This window comes from Danio aesculapii, chromosome 10, assembly GCF_903798145.1.
Source record: "Danio aesculapii chromosome 10, fDanAes4.1, whole genome shotgun sequence".
NCBI classification, from domain to species: Eukaryota; Metazoa; Chordata; class Actinopteri; order Cypriniformes; family Danionidae; genus Danio; species Danio aesculapii.
In genome coordinates, this window is record NC_079444.1 from 13,938,078 (window position 1) to 13,957,286 (window position 19,209).

At 34.0% G+C, this 19,209-nt stretch overlaps 1 protein-coding gene across 1 annotated transcript in view; it reads right to left on the minus strand.

The window, feature by feature from the left end:
- Positions 1-19,209, minus strand: part of tln1 (talin 1) — a 213,123-nt gene that overhangs the window by 126,123 nt on the left and 67,791 nt on the right. Inside the window, exons 3-10 of the mRNA XM_056466629.1 lie at positions 19,031-19,128; positions 18,600-18,729; positions 17,054-17,206; positions 16,596-16,738; positions 10,639-10,766; positions 4,354-4,414; positions 1,900-2,004; positions 1,658-1,813 (exon numbers count right to left, since the gene is read on the minus strand). Coding sequence (XP_056322604.1) covers positions 1,658-1,813; positions 1,900-2,004; positions 4,354-4,414; positions 10,639-10,766; positions 16,596-16,738; positions 17,054-17,206; positions 18,600-18,729; positions 19,031-19,128 — 974 coding nt within the window. The remainder of the gene's footprint in view (positions 1-1,657; positions 1,814-1,899; positions 2,005-4,353; positions 4,415-10,638; positions 10,767-16,595; positions 16,739-17,053; positions 17,207-18,599; positions 18,730-19,030; positions 19,129-19,209) is intronic.

Genomic DNA, 19,209 nt, shown 5'->3' on the forward strand with positions numbered 1-19,209 from the left:
AAACTATTAAACTATTACTTAATATAATAATAAAAAATATATAAATAAAAATGTAATATCTTTAAACTATTAAACTTTATTTCCAAAATATGCTGCAATGCACTGTATATTATGAGAGTCGTCAATGAAACTCAGTTCATTATCTCAGTTTAAAGAGAGTGGAAAGATGGAAGAAACTGTCCGGTAACTCAAACTACTTGGCCTTAAGATGATCAATATGTTTGTAACCAGAGCCTAAAAACAGAATCACTGCAGTGCTTTATAATGTATTAACAACCAGCCAAAACATCAGATCCATATCTCTTCCTGATTTATGGAGACAGCCTTGATTACTGCTTCAGTTTAGTCTATTACAGGGATCCAGACTGGGACCAAATGGTCGCATTTTGCAAAATGAATGATTGCTGAGGTAAACTAGTGAAGTGATGCCATATTATTATCAGTATTACCTGATCATCATATTAACAACAGCGCAGGTCAGATAACCTATTGAATTAAACACTATTATTTTAACACAAATATTTAACAAATAATTAATTATATTTTTAATAATATTTAACATATAAAATAATAAGTAATTAATAAACACAATTATTACTAATTAACTGTTCACTTTAAATTAAACTAAAACTGTTAGTCACAATGCAGTAATCCTAATATTTTTTTTCTTGTTTATCCAAAGTGTGAAAATGTTTTTAATAATAGTTGCTTATAGGTTTTAGCCTCTTTCAAGTGTAAAAAAAGTGTAAATTGATGTTTTTATTATTAACATTAGGAACTGCTGTTTTGTATTATTTGCTATTTTGTCAAACGAACGAACTGCAATTGTACAGGTCATTTTGTTTTATCACTTGCTTTTAATAGTGGTGGGCAGTTATCGGCGTTAACGTGCTGCAACTCTTATCGGATTGGGAGCTGTGTCTATTCTACGCAAGCTATGATGACTTTCACCTTGATATTTTAGCACGGATGTATACCTGGCCGAATTGCACTGTAGGTGGCGAGAACGATTCTACAAACCTGTGTGTATTCCTACTGTGAAATTTCCACATCAAACGTGACGTGCTAACATGGATGCAGTTCACTAGAGTGAATCTGATAAATGTTAGCTCCACATCTAACTATCAGGCCTCTATAGAGTTTATGCGTTCGAGTAAAACATATACAAATAAAATGAACCGGGTGCTTTTTAAAATTAATGACGGTGAATGAAAGTCAAACCGGTGAGCTGTTTGACAAAAAAGTGCCATTCTAAATCAAATCAGCAGGATGCCCTTCTGGATCTTTCACTTACTTCGAAGACACTTTTGACTATGTTTACATGGACTAGTTATTTGCCTTAATAGACACTAATGTAATTAAGGTGTTTACGTGAAGTGCTTTCATGTAAGAGTTTCCTGTAATTTTGGGTGACTTTAACTGCAGTTTGGCAGTTTCACTTTCACTCATGAACATTTCATTCATGCCCCTGTGACAAACTGGAGTATTAGATGCAAATAAGGAGTAAGGACTGGTGAGAATGTTATGGAATTTAATAACGCACACCAAATGGAAAGAAAAAAACATAACAGATGACCACATTTTCTTTCTATGCCATTAACATTAAAAACGCTGTGTGTGTGTGTGTGTGTGTGTGTGTGTGTGTGTGTGTTTGTACCAGAGTGAAGCTCTTAGGAGACGCTGCCCAGCGTTTGATGTTGGTCAGACTCCACTCCTGAATCACCTCTTTGGTTTTCTCATCCACTCTCATCACACTCTCTTTAGTGATGCCCAACAAACGTGGCACAAGCTTATTCTTTCCTTTCATTTTTTCCTGTAGAGAGTAAAAATAAATTACCATAAGCACAAGAGATGAGGATAACACTATATCACTAATTCATATCAGAACAAAATTATTACCTTGACTAAGAAGAAGGACACTCCGTATGTTTTCAGAGATCTGGCTAGTTTGACATAGTTGACTTTGGCCTCGATCTCGGTCATATTTTGGCAATTTTTGTGTGCCTGTAAATGAAAAGTTTATCATTTAGTTTTAAATGAGTTTGGCTTCAACAGTAATACATCAGGAGGTTTGGATTTTCATGCTCATTCATAAGCAGTTGGTAATGTAAACAATCCTTAAAGAGCAGGTCATATGCTATTTTAAAGTGTCCTAATATTGCAATACAGCAGGTTTAAATGCATCTAATGTCCAAAAACATTGTAATTTTCTTAGAATGTGCACCTAATATTAGAAAAATTTTGCGTTCGAATCAAATCAGGGCTTAAAGGTCTAAGCAAATCAGGGTTAAAGGTCTAAGTTTAAGTGCCTTGCAATGTGTATTTTTAATTGAAATTTCACATAACCTCAACTGAAACATGAAGACAGGTCGGGATATATAGTAGCTCCGAAAGAACAGTCAAAAGTATTTTGTTTTTGTGACAGCATTGCCAGTGAGAGTGGTTGAGCTCAAGCACATCAAATGAAAAGCAAGTGAGAAGCGTCTTAAAGAGGGTGGGAGATGTTAGATACTACAGAGCATTTGACCGGTCAGAAGATTTGATGAGATAGTGAAATATGAGATCTTGTCAAAAAATGGTTGATATATTTAGGAGAAAGTGACAAACTGCAAGCTTTGAAAGTTTATATCAGGTTTATATCTTTGAAATGCGAATTTTGTCACTGTTTAGTAGCACACGAGCTAATAGATAGCCGTGAAGACTAACATCAAAAAACCTTTTAGTTTATCTGGAAGTTTAAGGTTTGTAAACACCACCCCTTCCATAACTACGTTCTAATTGGTCAAGCTGGCCAAGTCTGCTTTGATTGGTATCTATTCCGTGTCGGAAGCCAAACACTGATTTCAGATTGTTTGTATTTCATATGTAGGCGGGAATTTTGCAAATAAGTTACTTTGTTCATGTTGAATTAGATTGTTAGCAGACAAAAAGCTCGAAAATATGTTAAAATGTTAAGGTGATGAAGAAGCAAATCTTTATTTTAAGAGACAAAGGGTCCTATCAAACACACAGCGTAATAAGGCACAAGACGTGTTTCCACGACTCGTTGCTAATTTCAGAGAAACACAACCTTAATTTTCCCATTTTCCACCACGTTGTTTAAATAGCAAATCCATTTATGCCACTTTGTGGACTCATGGGTGTTCTGGTCTAGAAAATAGGTGTGTTAAGGCGAATTGTTGGCGCGTTGCTATTTTGAGGAACTAAAATAGACTGAGCAATAGACCAGCTGAGAGCAAGTCTAAAGTCTAGCACAGGGCGCGTTAGTTGTGACCCTCGCTTAAAACGCGCAGGATGTACAGCAATACACAAATATATTTACAAATGAAAAAGAATTAAAGGATTAAAATATTTTAAAATGATTACTTTCTACATAAATATAAAAACCACTGCCTTCATGCCTTCATCTCAGGGGGCTTTTTTTTCACGACAGCTTGCTTTTGTAAAATGTTATTTTTTATTATTAGTAATATTTATTATATGCATATTTATATTTGTTTTATTAAAACAAGCTTAGATTTGTCCACCTGTCAGGTTTTGGACCATATGGGGCATAGGACGTGTCTTTGGATACAAGTTTTTGACCACACTTCATACTTATTGTTTATTTATTCGTTTGCTGGAAATTAGAACTGAATTTAGAAATAGTTTTGAAACAGTTCTTTGCACTCAACAAACAAAATTAATTATGTAGGCTAATGGATGTCTTCAGTGGAGAGCGTCCAACACGTTTCCTTATCCATGAAAGAGAGAAAGTGAAAGTAAAGGCCAAATGGAAGAGGCTTTTCCCGTTAGTGAAGCGTTCAGTTTTTAGACTTACAAAGTCCGCCATGTAAATAGCAAATGTGCCATGGCGCTACGCAACTGACACTTAAAGGGAATGGGAGATGAGACTCTGATTGGTTTATGCTCAAAACACACCCATAACCTATTAAGAGAATAAGCTCAACCCTGTTAGACCATGCGCCGTGGCGCAGAGCATATTTTCCCATCCTTAAAATAGCAGAAGTGGATTCGGATACACCCTTAATGCTTTTGCGCCCTGTGTTTCAGACTTTGCGCCTAGATCATTAAAATAGAGCCCAATATATTTATCATACACCTTGCTAATTAAAATTAAAATGAAGTATTTTTTTTACGCTATTATCAGTATTTTAATTTTAGAGCATCTATAAGCTAGTGTGCTCCAAAACAGTAACACATTACTTCAGTTTCTCATGAAATCTTTCAGCTCATCAAATGCTTTCTAGTATCTGACATGCCCTGCCCCCTTCAAGGCACTTTTTATTTGATGCGCTTGAGCTCAACTGCTCTCACTGACAAGGGCCTATAATGAATTGTACAAAACCTCACCTGAAAGATCCTCTTCTCGCCCTTGTTCTTGACGTACTCTTTGGGCAAGAATTCCTTCAAACTGGAGGAAACAGACAGCAGGCAAGAATTAACTACTGATTTTTGAGAATTTGGCAAATTTAGCAGTAGATTGTGCTGGATATTAAAAGTGTTTTTGTTTTTAATATCTGTTACCCAGTAGCCTGTGTTTGGCCATGTCTGGGTAGCTGTAGAGACAGTCCTATAATATAATCTATAATACAAAAATACAATACATAAATTATATTGGACTAAATGAATTATGTCAAACCATGAATAACATGCCACATATTATTAGCTAATGGTAACTGTAGTCCTAAATATAGATTTAATTGCAAAAAATGTTATAGGACTAAATTAATTATGTTAACCATAAATTGATTATCAGTCTAGCTAGGTTGTGTAATGACAAATCTAAGTTTTTGTATACTTCTATACATTAATCTTATCTATACCAAGATAAAAATGAAGTGAAATGACAAACAGTTATATTTAATATCAAAGCAAATATTATGGATTAAAAACACCTCAATTTTGGTGAGAGCGTGTTATGGATGATGGTCACTTAACAAAAGTCAGATGTTTCGAGTTTGTATGTAATTTAATCACTGAAGCTTAAAACGTTATGCTCTAGTGAAAAACGCTCATTTCTAGAAACTGTGTTAATCTTATTACCGATGTGACTGATGTTGATATCAGCTTTTTTAAACACAAAGTTTACAAAAAATATGTGAAGAAAAAAATACACTGCAAGACACTGGCAAAACAACACAAAAATGTTTTGAGGAAAGATTAATTCAGCATACACTGTAAAAAAAAGTGACTGTAAAAAAAAAACTGTAAAAACACTACAGTAATATATGTAACTTGGTTAACAGTAAGCTTCTGTAATATACAGTTGAATTATTAGCCCCCCTGTTTATTTTTTCCCCAATTTCTGTTTAACTGAGAAGATTTTTTTGAACACATTTCTAAACATAATAGTTTTAATAACTCAATTCTAATAACTGATTTCTTTTATCTTTGCTATGATGACAGTAAATAATATTGCACTAGATATTTTTCAAGACACTTCTATAAAGCTTAAAGTGACATTCAAAGGCTTAACTACACTGAAAAAAATTATTCAAAGATGATTCCTTGGATTTACTCAATTTTTTTTACGTTGAGTGGTTGTAAACAATTTATTTTGGCTGAATTTAAACAAACAAATTAAGTTAAACATTACTCAATTTAATTTGTTTGTTTAAATTCAACACAAATAAATTGTTTGCAACAGTTTTGCATGCAACACTTTTTTCAGTGTAGGTTAATTAGGTTAACTAGGCAGGTTAGGGTAATTAGGCAAGTTATTGTACAACGATGGTTATTAGGTTATTGGAATTAGGTTAACTAGGCAGGTTAGGGTAATTAGGCAAGTTATTGTACAACGATGGTTTGTTCTGTAGACTATCGAAAACAAATATAGCTTAAAGGGGCTAATAATTTTGTCCTTAAAATGGTTTTAATAAATTAAAAACTGCTTTTACTCTAGCTGAAACAAAACTAATAAGACTTTCTCAAGAAAAAATATTATCAGACATACTGTGAAAATTTCCTTGCTCTGTTAAACATCATTTGGGAAATATTTAAAAAAGAAAAAAATAATAATCAAAAGGGGGCTAATAATTCTGACTTCAACTGTATATTGTAAATAACTGTAAATTCACTTTCCCAGAATTCCCTGCATGATAATGCCACTATATTTTGTTGACATTACTATGGTTTTTAGTATTTGTCTCTTGAGTTATGCAGATTAGTCTTTTATTTTTCATCTAATGTTGATAATGTTTATTGTGTTACCTTATTTTTATGTGGTTTACCATGATTGTGTTTAGAGGTGTGAATGACACACTGAACACCTTCTATACACAGTATAGGTTGTTTTCACATGACGTTATTGATAAAGCGTGAAATTCAGATGGAAGGCAGGAAGTGATTCTTCAACATAGGAATCGCTATCAGAACATCAAAATGTTTATGTTTTGTGTTGTTTATAATTGTTTAAATTGGCAAAAGTAAGAAATGCCAAACAGATTTGATAGACTTCTAAAAGTTTTGCTGATAAATGAGAGAAAGTTCTAGAAACTGGCTGAAAAACATTAGAAAAGGTGGCATGTTATAAACATTTATTCAATAATTATATTCCATGTATGGCTGGGCGATAATTCGATAACGATAATTATCATGATATATATTATTTCGATAAAACGTTAATGACAGTTTGATAAGTGTTCAATAATATTTACGCACTATGTGTAACGCTAAGCAGGCATTTTGCAGCCAGCCCTTCCGGATGCCACACACAGTACAAGTTTACACCCATACAGTGTTAGCTGCACTTGGAGTAAGAAAAAAATAAGGTAAAAAAAAATTTTTTTTAAAAATCACATTCACAGCCATTGTTGACAAGAAACATCACTAAACTTCAGCTGACAGACAACACAATCTCAATGAACACTTGATGCTTGCTGTAAACTACATGCTGCGTTATTTAAGGGCATTTGTTACGACATTTATCAGATCTTTTGTTGTCAAGCTTATGTTTCCTTTTTAATATCAAGATATTTTCTTTGACATCTGTAATACCACTATTGTCCCTCTTCGACGGTCAAATAACCAGCCTTTATTTATTTAAAGCACATAATCACAGAGAAGAAAACAGATGCTCAAGACATAATCTTTAAAATAATGACATATTAAAAATGCAGCAAATATATGAGAGGCATTTACAACAGCAGTGGATCATTAATTAAATCCTTATTTTCCACAGAACGAAGCAATCGTTCTGTGGAAAATAAGGATTTCGTTTTGTGTAATGTGCAACTTAATTCTGATGTATTTTTTGTTGGTCAGTCATCTACAACATAAACAAGAAGAACGAATAACATCTGAGGTGAAGCACTTTAAAACAAGTCTGCTATAGTATATGCTTTAGCGCTAAAACAATCCATTAAACCGTTTTTAACAGTTTCAGTTTAATTCAGTAACGAAGCGCGGTTTAATCAACATGAGCAAGACAGTCTTTACAAACTATTCGCAGCCCTGATAGTATTATTAGATTACCTCGGAAGAATAAACTCGGTCTGAAGGATGAGAGAGCTTAGAAACTCGTTGTGTGAATGGAGATGCTTCCCGCATATCTCGTCGTGATGTGCGATTTATAAAATGAGAGTCTGCATAGACTTTTCGTGCCAGTCTGTGAGATATTGGTTAAATTGGTTAAAACACCCATGGATATAACGGAGATCTGTGCACAACAGGGTTTTTATGCATCCCGTAATGTGCGATGTCAAGAGGGTGACTCCATAAGTTAAGGTAAACTGCACACACTTGATGATGTAGTGATCAGTCATCGATAAGGTCTATCGATTAAAGGGTTATTGACAATCAATAGATCATCAAGTAATCGTTAGCATCCCTTAATAAAATATATTAAAGGATATTTCACCCTAAATTCACCATACTCACCATTAAAAGGACAGCTCATCCAAAACTGAACATTCTGTCACCATTAACTCGCATTTTACTTGTTCCAAACTTGTTTTATTTATTGTTCTGATGTTGAACAATAATGTCCAATAACTTGTAGGTAATGTCTTTGGTTGTTGAAAACTTGAACAGTAAATGCTGAATTAAGATTGTTCTTTTGTTTATTTATATTGTCAGACAGCTAAAACATTTCACAAAATGTGTTAAACCAGCTGCATAAAGTGATTGGCATGCTGAAAATGCTTTAAAATTGATAGATATAAAGATTTGACATTTAGTGTGATAATTATCGATATTTTTTTTGCCAAATCGCCCAGTCCTACATCCATGTGTCCAAACTTTTTTTAAATGTGATAATTCATTTGACAGCACTAATGATATATATACAGACCTAGCTACAGTATGTGTATTATGTTAATGTGTTATATAAAAATCAGATACATACACCACCACATTTATACAAAATCCAGGAGATTATACATAATGTTCCTCTGTCCATCCATTTTGTTTTTCAACAATCAAAGTCTTTACTGGCGTTTCAGCAGAATAAACAACCGTAACATGAACATCGAGATGTGCAGCAGCGGTGAATGGTTGTTAATGCTAAGTTCATCGACAGAACAAAAAAAGAAATGCTACCCTTGAGACAAAACTTGACGGTTACTATTGTGAAACACTTTCCCCCCTTACAAAAATAAATAAAATAAATAATAATGTAGACTATGCGTCAACACTTTTGTATGCTTTCATTTGGTATTTCATGATGTCTGGAAGATATCCACATGGGGAAAAAAACTATAGTAATTTATAATAAACATGATTTTGAACCACATAGTAAAGTCTATAATGTGTACAACTCTTTGTTGTCTCGATTAGAACGGTGACGAGTCTGCATACAGACAGGAGGTGGAGCGGCTGGCGTTATGGTGCAGATACAACAACCTGGAGCTGAACACGCTCAAAACAGTGGAGATGATAGTGGACTTCAGGAGAAACCCCCCTACACTCCCCCCACTCACCATCATGAACAGCACTGTGGCTGCAGTAGAGTCATTCAGGTTCCTGGGCACCACCATCTCTCAGGATCTGAAGTGGGACATTCATATAGACTCTATTGTGAAGAAAGCCCAGCAGAGACTGTACTTCCTTCGTCAGCTGAGGAAGTTCAACCTGCCACAGGAGCTACTTGTACAGTTCTACTCAGCTGTCATCCAATCCATCCTCTGCACTTCAATCACCGCCTGGTTCGGCTCAGCTGCCAAAACCGACCTCCGTAGACTACAGCGAATAGTCCGGAATGCTGAACGAATCACTGGCACAACCCTTCCTACACTTCAAGAACTGTACTCTTCCAGAGTGAGTAAAAGGGCTCGCAAAATCACTCTGGACGCCTCACACCCAGCACACTACCTGTTCGAACTGTTACCGTCTGGTCGGCGCTTCAGAGCACCAAGCACAAAAACAGCCAGACACAGGAAAAGTTTCTTTCCTCAGGCTGTCTCACTTATGAACAGTTAAATATCCCCCTACTGTGCAATAAATATGTGCAATACTTTCTCATACGCACTTGTACACAGCACCTTATATCAATATACAATGCAATACTCTCTACATTCGCACTTGTACACAGCACCTTATAACCTGTATATTTATAACAATCTGTACATACAACTCAACATCCAGGTTTCTTCACTAACCGCATCTGTTTAATGTTTATCTTCTTTTATTATTATTAGTTTATTTTTTCAGGTTTATTTTGTGTTGTCACTTGTCACTGTATGTACACTGGAAGCTTCTGTAGCCAAAACAAATTCCTTGTGTGTGTGAAGCACACTTGGCAATAAAACTGATTCTGATTCTGATTCTGATTCTGATTAGCTAGCCTCAATGACAGGCAAATATGAAGAGTTCAGATGCAAAAACCTCTAAATGCCATCAGAAATGTTATCCTAAAATGACCATTTTTGTCAGCTTCCTATGTTTTTGTTCAGATGGCTTTTAGAGGTTTAGAGGTATATGAAGAAACTCTTCATATATTTTAGTTCAGAAGAAGATTCGGTCCTCTTTATAATATAAAGTTCATGTCCAACATTTGGTGTTATTTTCTATTTATATCTCCTTTGAAATATGGTATACATCGCAAAAACACAGACTTTCCTCTCTGTCTTCCATTCAGTTTTTTTCTTCCTGCCCCCCATCTGAATTTGACACATCACCAGAACCATGTGACTGTAAACAACCTATAAGTATGCTTCTTCTCTGCTTGTGTATAAGTTGTTGTGATGAGCATTTTCTTATCCACATGTTTATGGTTGTGTTATTTTTTTGTGTCTATGTAAACTTATGTTGTGTAGACATTAAAACTTTAAATCATTGCTGTATGACAAAAACAAATGATGAAATATGGTAAAATGCCATTTTTAAGCGTATATTTTACTGATTTATTCTTACAGTGTACTTTTCTCTAATAACTTTCCTATAAAATCATAGTAATATTTCTATAATAATCTGCTTCAATATTTTTTCCTCAATAAATGTAAGTTTGACTGTAAATGTTTTCATTTTTCATGCAGTTTGGGATCATTTCCTGAGTTTCTTCTTAAATTTATTAACTTTAAAATAATTAATTAAATCAGGATTAAATGTTTATACATTGTCAACCCAAATACAGTGGTTTCTTTTCAACAACACCACACAAAAGCAGGTTATTCGGATTATATAAATGTGAGTGCTTACTCTAGGAATCCAGGTTTGTGTTTGGACTCATTGTGGTCTCCAAACTGGATCTGGCACTGGTATCCAGCAAACTCGCAGGCCTTATCGAAGGAGACGGGGTGAGAGCCGTTCAAAATGTCATCACGGGCCTGGAATACAAAACACAATACCTTAAATGTACCTGAAATTGAACAGAATAAGCAACATCCTAATATAATGAGCCAGGCACATTTTCAACAAGTAGTAATCTGTTTATACCTTGAAGAAAATCATGCATAACGTGGCACATTTACAGTACAGACCTTCAGATCATATTTGATGTTCAACTTGCCATTTGATTGTAGATTAACATAGATTTTCGTGTCATCTACAGATCTTGAACTATGTACATCTAATCTGGATACATTTAAAAATGTATCTTTTTTTAATATATTTTAGTCTCCAGTAGGCATGGGGTGATAACCGGTTTCAAGGCTTCCTGCAGTTTGGAAAAGTCAAGGTTTTAAAATCACCAACATTTTCTGTTATACTGTTCCTACGGTATTTGTAAGTTCTTTTTAATGTGTTTTTTTTACAACTATTTATTTTTTAGGCCAACTGTATCTCCAAGAGAAAAAGACCCTCCACATCAAAAACTATTGTTCCAAAATATTTGAAATGTTTTATTCAAATAAAATATATTGAGTTCAATGGGGAAAAAGTTGTTGTTTTTTACTTGACATTAAAAAAGAACATATTTTAGAGCAGTAATCACATTGTGATATTTTTTATCCAAGGTTTTCATACTGTTAGAGTCTTATCATTCTGTCAGGCAAAAAAAGATTTTGAAGATAACGGGCTCTATCATACACCCGGCGCAATACGTGTTTGTCGCGATTTGTTGCTATTTTTAGACCAGCACAACACTAATTTTCCCGTTTTGGGTCACGTTGTTTAAATAGCAAATTTATTTACACCACTTTGTGGACTCATGGGTGTTCTGGTCTAGAAAAGAGGTGTATTAAGGCGCATTGTTGGCGCGTTGCTATTTTGAGGAACTAAAATAGACTGTTCAATAGACCAGCTGAAATCAGGTCTAAAGTCCAGTGCAGAGCGTGTTAGTTGTGCGCCTCGCTTACGCATTGCTTAATACACACAGGATATACAGCAATACAGAAATATCTTTACAAATGAAAAAAGAATTAAAGGATTAAAATATATTTTCTACATAAATTAAAAAAAACGCTGCCTCCATTCTTCAGCTTGGAGGGCTTTTTCAATTTATTCGCGACAATTTGCTTTTGTATAATGTTATTATTATTATTAGTAGTAGTATTTATTAGATGCATGATTATATTTATTTAATTAGATTTGTTCACCTGTCAGATTTTGGACCATATGGGGCATGTGTTTGGATAGAACTTTTAACCACACTTCGTTATTATTGCTCATTTATTCATTTGCTGGGAATTAGAACTGAATTTAGAAATAGTTTTGAAACGAACCTTTGCACTTAACTAACGATGTAGGCTATGTAGGCTAATAAATGTCTTCAGTGGAGTGCGTACAACGTTTCTCTTATATCGAAGAGAGAAAGAAAAAAGTAAAGGCCAATTAGAGAAGGCTCGTTCTCAATCATCGCACTGCAGATGGTCTGTTTAACAGTTTTTTTCGCTAGTGAAGCGTTCAGTTTTTCTACTTACAAATTTCGCCATGTAAATAGCAAATGTGCTTTAGTGTGACGCAACTGACTCTTAAAGGGAATGGGAGATGAGACTCTGATTGGTTTATTCTCAAAACTCATGAAGAGAATAAGCACAACCCTTTTAGACCATGCGCCACGGCGCAGATCGTATTTTTCCCTACTTAACATGGCAAAACTTCGAACACGCTTTTAATGCTTTTACTCTTTAGACATAAAATAGATCATTAAAATAGAGCCCAACGTGTTTGCATTGTGTAGACTACAAAAGTGGAGGTATCTGAAATTCAAACTGTTTATTCATGTGACAAATACTGTGCCAGGTAAGTTACTTCAAAAAAGTAATTCATTATTACCAACTACATTGTTACAATTACATTTAAATGACTTATCTAATTACTAAAATGTAACTGTTTCTTGAGAGTAATTTAATCACTTGACTCAATACTAAAAATCATACATGCATCTCTCGGCTTGATTTTTATATTGGTTAACCTAAGGCAGGGGTGTCCAAACTCAGTCCTGGAGAGCCAGTGTCCCTTATAGATTAGCTTTAACTTCCTTCAACACACCTCCCGGTAAGTGTCTAGTATACCTAGACAGAGCTTGATTAGCTGGTTCAGGTGTGTTTAATTGGGATTGGAACTAAAATATGCAATCTGGCGGCACCTCTTTTAGTCACTATGCTCCAAAAATTTTAAATTGTCTTCCAAATGAAGAGAAAGAATGCCCCAGCATTCATGTTTTTAAGACGCAGCTTTTTAAAATTGCATATGAATATAACAGTATGTGAAGTGTATGCATTTTATGTATATTGGGTAGGTGTATGCATGCATGTATGCATGTACGGAGTGTGCATGTACATGCATATGTAAGGACTATTGTGTGTGTGATTGTGTAGATATATGCATATATCCGTGTACATGTATGCTTTTATCTGAGTATATATTTGTTGTTTATTGTGCTTTGTCTAAACATTTTTTTATTTAGTTTATTTTACAATGCTTGTTTATTGTTTGCGAAGCGCTTTGAGATGCATGTATGTAGGAAAAGTGCTATACAAATAAAATATATTTTAATATTATTATTCTACATAAAATACACAAATGAAAGAAATTTGAGTCAAACAGGAACTTTTAGGTTTGTTAAATATTTTTTTTTACTGAAATATGAAACAACGCTTGTATCAAAACTCAAAATGTTTCAAAGTAGTGACATTCATTTTCTAAAACATTGATAAATCTATCCTATTTGAAAAATGTAATTATTATGAAAAATATCTGAACAACAAACATATCTATATATACACACTGTGGTTCTCTGAATTTAAACCATTTATTTTTATGAACTAATTTCTCTATTCATGTTTTTCTAAAACATAAGCAATTGCATAAATGACATTACAATATTTAGTATATCATTATATCATCCAAATATATTCGTATAGCAAAAAAAATTACTCTCGTCTTCTTAAAAAAATTAATTAATTTTTACAGAACTGTTGAATTTATGTAAAGTATTTAAGCAAGCATTTGATAAGTAACTGTAAATAAATGACCTAAAAGTTAAAAGTAATCCCTTACTTTACCTTTTTTAGCAAAAAACGTAATTTAATTACAGTTACTTGTTACTTTGTAACTAATTACATCCAACACTGCAGATTAGGGCTGCACAATAAAATATTTCAGCATTAATATTGCAACATGCGCATCTGCAATAGGCACATTGCAGGCATCTGCAATGTAGTTGGGATTATAGTTGACCAGACATTACAGGTACAACATAATGGAGTAATTTCAGATTTTAAATTTAGAGTGAAAGTTTATTATTTGCATGTGTTTTTAAGGCCTGAGTGTAAGAATTGAGCCATTGGGAACAAAAAATGTAACATTTATAGCTTAAAGATGACTTGAACATTATACAATTACTTAATACAGAGTTAATATTATTATTATTATTATTATTATTATACAGTAATTATTTGATTTCCGTTTCTGAATACTGTTTGACTCCCAAGAAAATAATAAATTATTGTTCACTTGCATCTTTTGTCTGTTTTTTAAATGATATTATATGCAGATACACTTCCCTACAGAATCATCCCAACTGATCTAAAATGAGGAATTCTTTACAAGCTATTAAACTGCATTTATATTGCAATATACAGTTGAAGTCAGAATTGTTAGCCCCTGAATTATTATTGAATTGAATGAATTATTTTTTCCCCCACATTCTGTTTAACAGAGAGAAGATTTTTTTCAACACATTTCTAATCATAATAGTTTTAATAACTCATTTCTAATAACTGATTTATTTTATCTTTGTCATGATGACAGTAAATAATATTTTACTAGATATTTTTCAAGACACTTCTATAAAGTGACATTTAAAAGTATAACTAGGTTAATTAGGTTAACTAGGCAGGGGTGCGTTTCCCAATACCATCGTTAGTCAACTAAGGTCGCAAGTTTCGTCATCACAAACATAGTTTGTTGATTTGGCGTTTCCCAAATCCATCGTTCCAACGAACATTCGCAAACTGCATCGCAAACTTGTGCACTTGCAACTACACTTCTGGAGCTGGGGTAAGAAACATAGTTCCTGGCTATGTTCTATTCCCCGTTATCTCCCTTTCGCCCTATTCGTTTAGAACATTCTAACATTTAAACTTAGAATGATTAAAAATAAATAAGCATTAAAGTCATCTCTCTTAGGTGTAATTTTCTAAATAAGTATTTTTACAGTTCAGTTTAAGCGATCTTCATGATAACAATTGCGCTCCCTTCATGCTGCACTTTGAAAACATTAATGTCATTTTGAACACAGCCGTGGCTCATGACAAAAGCTATAGGTGACCTATTATTTAAAAGCGGAATTTGTTACGTTTCCAAAGCTTGTGAAAACAAAAAACATAGCATATGTTAATGCTTTTATTTTATAGTGGGTTATTTATTAAGTATCTGTACTGTGACATGGGCCAGCTGGTCAGAACATTACTGCAGTGGTTTGCATATGTCAAATTGTAAAAGTAGACTTAAAAAAACTAAAATAACAACAATATCCTACTTAATAATAATAATCATCATCATCATCATCATGATTATTATTAAAGTAGAATTTTCTTTATTTCCTAATAAATAATAAATATTAAATTTTATTTTATTTAAATAAATCGCCTTATTATTCATTTATTTATATACTTTATATGAGATTAGAATACGTGTTAGCTTTTGTAAGTGATTTTGTGTTTTAGAATAGAATATATAATGTTCTCAATAATATTTGGAAAGGACACATAGGCCCTATATGTGCCATTTACATACATTTCAATTAATATGGAAAACGAGTGCATGTTTTTACCAAAACTAATATTGTATTTTTTTTAAATGCGTGTGTGTGTGTGTAAAACAATATAATTTGCACAAATAAATTATGGGGTTCTTCGCTAAAGAACTTGTTACTCCACCCAGTTAAGAGCATTATTATGGCCATTTTACGTTATAACTAACGTGGTTCAAATGATGGATCTGCGACAGAGAAACTATGGGTTTTGGGAAACACTTGTCACTACATCGTTCTTTTCCCAAACGATGCATCATACTATGACAGTTCAGCTGTGAGTTACGTCGTTATTTGGGAAACGCACCCCTGGTTAGGGTATATAGGCAAGTTATTGTATAACTATGGTTTGTTCTGTAGACTAATAAAAAAAATAGTTTAAAGGGGCTAATAATATTGATCTTAATTTTTTTTTTAATTTAAACTGCTTTTCTAACCAAAATAAAACAAACATCATTTGGGAAATATTTAAAAAAGAAAAAAAAATAATAATAATCAAAGGGGGGCTAATAATTCTGACTTTTACTGTATGTTGCAGTCAATGAAAATACTGCAATGTGAGTTTTTTCCAATATCGTGCAGCCCTACTGCAGATATGTACTTTTACTGTATACTGGTATGTGCCTGCTATATGGTATGCATTTTCACTCTATTTTCAAATATAATTAATAATATAATCTCTTACAATCTTCAAATCCTATTCTGCAAATTAAATATTTGAAATTCTGATAGTAAATATTTACTAGCAATTGACTACACTTTAAACCAAACATGAAACGTTGATTGAGAGTGATCTGCACATCATTTACGCCTTACACATTTGTGACTAAATTATTTGATTGTTTTCTGAGAGCAAAACATTTGAAAGCACTAGTGCAGATGGCAAAACAAAAACCCCATTTTACAGATGACAAAAGGTCATGATTGTGATGTGAGGAGGATGTCCTGTGGTTTTTACCTGCACATACAGCAGGTTGAGCTGTACAGGGTCTCTGGAATCCACATTCTGGTCTGAGTAGAAGAACTTTCTCCTAAGAAGCAGCATCTCAGACTCCTCGACACCCTGCTCCCGCAGCGTCCGCCCATGATCCAACCAATTCACTGAATACACATTAAAATCCCAATCAGCGAATTCAGCTAGATTCAACTGTAACATGTTTGAATTTATTTGAAGGAATTATGTTTCTAATATACATAATACTCTTCAAAACTATTGGAGTTTGGTTACAAAACTACAATTTTAATTGATGTACTTAACAGGCTTTACAGTATAATGTGACAAAAAGTGTAATGATGAAGTGTTTTGTGCTCATATTTACTGGGTATGTGAATACATTAGGAATATACAGTGTGTATTGTATTGAAGACCTGCTGAAATAGCAAACAATATATGTATATGTAGGTATTGCGACATACGCTCGTCATCTGTGTGAAGTTTCTGTTTGAGTTTCTCCATTTTTTTGTCATCTCTCAGGAGGGTCTTGTCTCTCTTCAGTGTTCCTGTGGTCTCTTCCTTCTTTTCCTCTCCCACGTCACGCACCAGTGAGTACTCATCATAATTTGTGATGCCTAGAAAATCAGAAATGTTTTACTTTCTCTTCTATTTCCCCTCACAATACTTAATTTAAACACATTATAATATTTCTGCAGAGACTCAATTTATATAAATATTGCAGACAAACGCAATGGTCCCAGAACTTAACCCTGTGGTACCTCAGTCATAAGAAGTCTTGGTGAGACTAATTTTACATTTATGTCATGTTATTATTACAGACAAAAGCAGTGCTCCAAGAACTAAACCCTTTGGTATCCCAGTCATACTGTAAGAAGGTGGTACGACTGGTTTTACACCTATATAAATTTTACAGGCAAAAGCAGTGGCCAAAATACTGAACCCTGTGGTACCCCAGTCACGAGAAGATTGGTAAGACCGCTTTTACTATTATAGAAATATTACAGATAAAATAAATAGTCGAAGGACTGAAACCTGGAGTGCCCCAGTCATAAGAAGACTTGGTGAGACACCTTTTAGATTTTTATAAATATTACAGACAAAATAAATGGTCCAAGAACTGAACCCTGTGGTACCCCAATCTTGAGAAGACTTGGTGAGACCAGTTTTACATTTATACAAATATTACAGACCAAAGCAGTGGTCCAAAACTGAACCTTGGGGTACCCCAGTCACGAGAAGACTTGGTGAGACCAGTTTTATATTTATATAAATATTACAGACAAAATAAATGGTCTAAAAACTGAACCCTGAGGTACCCCAGTCATGAGAAGACTTGGTGAGAGCCCTTTTGGATTTATATAAATATTACAGATAAAAGCAGTGGTCCAAGAACTGAACCCTGTGGTACCCCAGTCTTGAGAAGACTTGGTGAGACCGGTTTTACATTTATACAAATATTACAGACCAAAGCAGTGGTCCAAAAACTGAACCCTGTGGTAACTCAGTCATGAGAGGACTTTGTAAGACTGTTTTTTGTTTATATAAATATTACAGATAAAAGCAGTGGTCCAAGAACTGAACCCTGTGGTACCCCTGTCTTAAAAAGACTTGGTGAGAGCGTTTTTACATTTATTTAAATGTTACAGACTAAAGTATTGGTACAACAACTGAACACTGTGGTCTCTCAGTCATGAGAAGACTTGGTGAAACCAGTTTTATATTTTTACAAATTGTTCAGATAAAAGCAGTGGTCCATGAACTGAACTCTGAGGTACCCCAGTCATAAGAAGACTTGATGAGAGCTGTTTTACATTTATATTAATATTACAGATAAAAGCAGTGGTCCAATAACTAAACCCTGTGGTTCAGCAGTCCAAAAAAAAAAAAAAAAACACTTGGTAAGAGACACAATTTCAATGTATTATAAAAACCAAGAAAACCCTGGCCTTAAAATGACTACAAGTCACCCGTTTTCAGAACTGGTTTTTCATATGGACAGCAACTTACCTATCCTGGCACAGATGGTCATTAGCATGTCACTGACGATTTTTGAGTCATCCACCATAACTGTTTTGACCGTTCCATCCAACATGCGGATCTTCAGGGGTCTCTGTTTCTTTTTGTACTCCAGAGTATCCTAGTAAAATGCAATTACATGAGACACATGAACTCAGCATACTATGTACTACAAATGCAATACATCTCTCTTAGATAAAGGCTTTTAAAGAATATCTCATTACATTAACTTCTATTCTGACAAATCATTTCTAGTTACAATTGCGTATACATGTATGCACTGTTTTCTAATGTTCTCAGTTTACTCAAGCCAATTCGGATGAAATTACAGAAGCAATTCCCATGATATGTCCACTCTTGTGATTACGTGACAAGAAAACATTTTATTGATTTTGCACTCAAAGATGAAATACTACACTTACCCCGTTTCTAAGCATGTAGTAATCCAGGGCTTTGCCTGCTTCCAGCCAAATGCCCTTCTTTGGATCATCGTCTGACAGGAACAGGCCATAGTCACTGGCTGCAAGATGACAGAAGAGTTAGCGGCGATTTTACAACCTGATAAATCAATACCAGAGTGTGCATTAACTCCACATCTCTT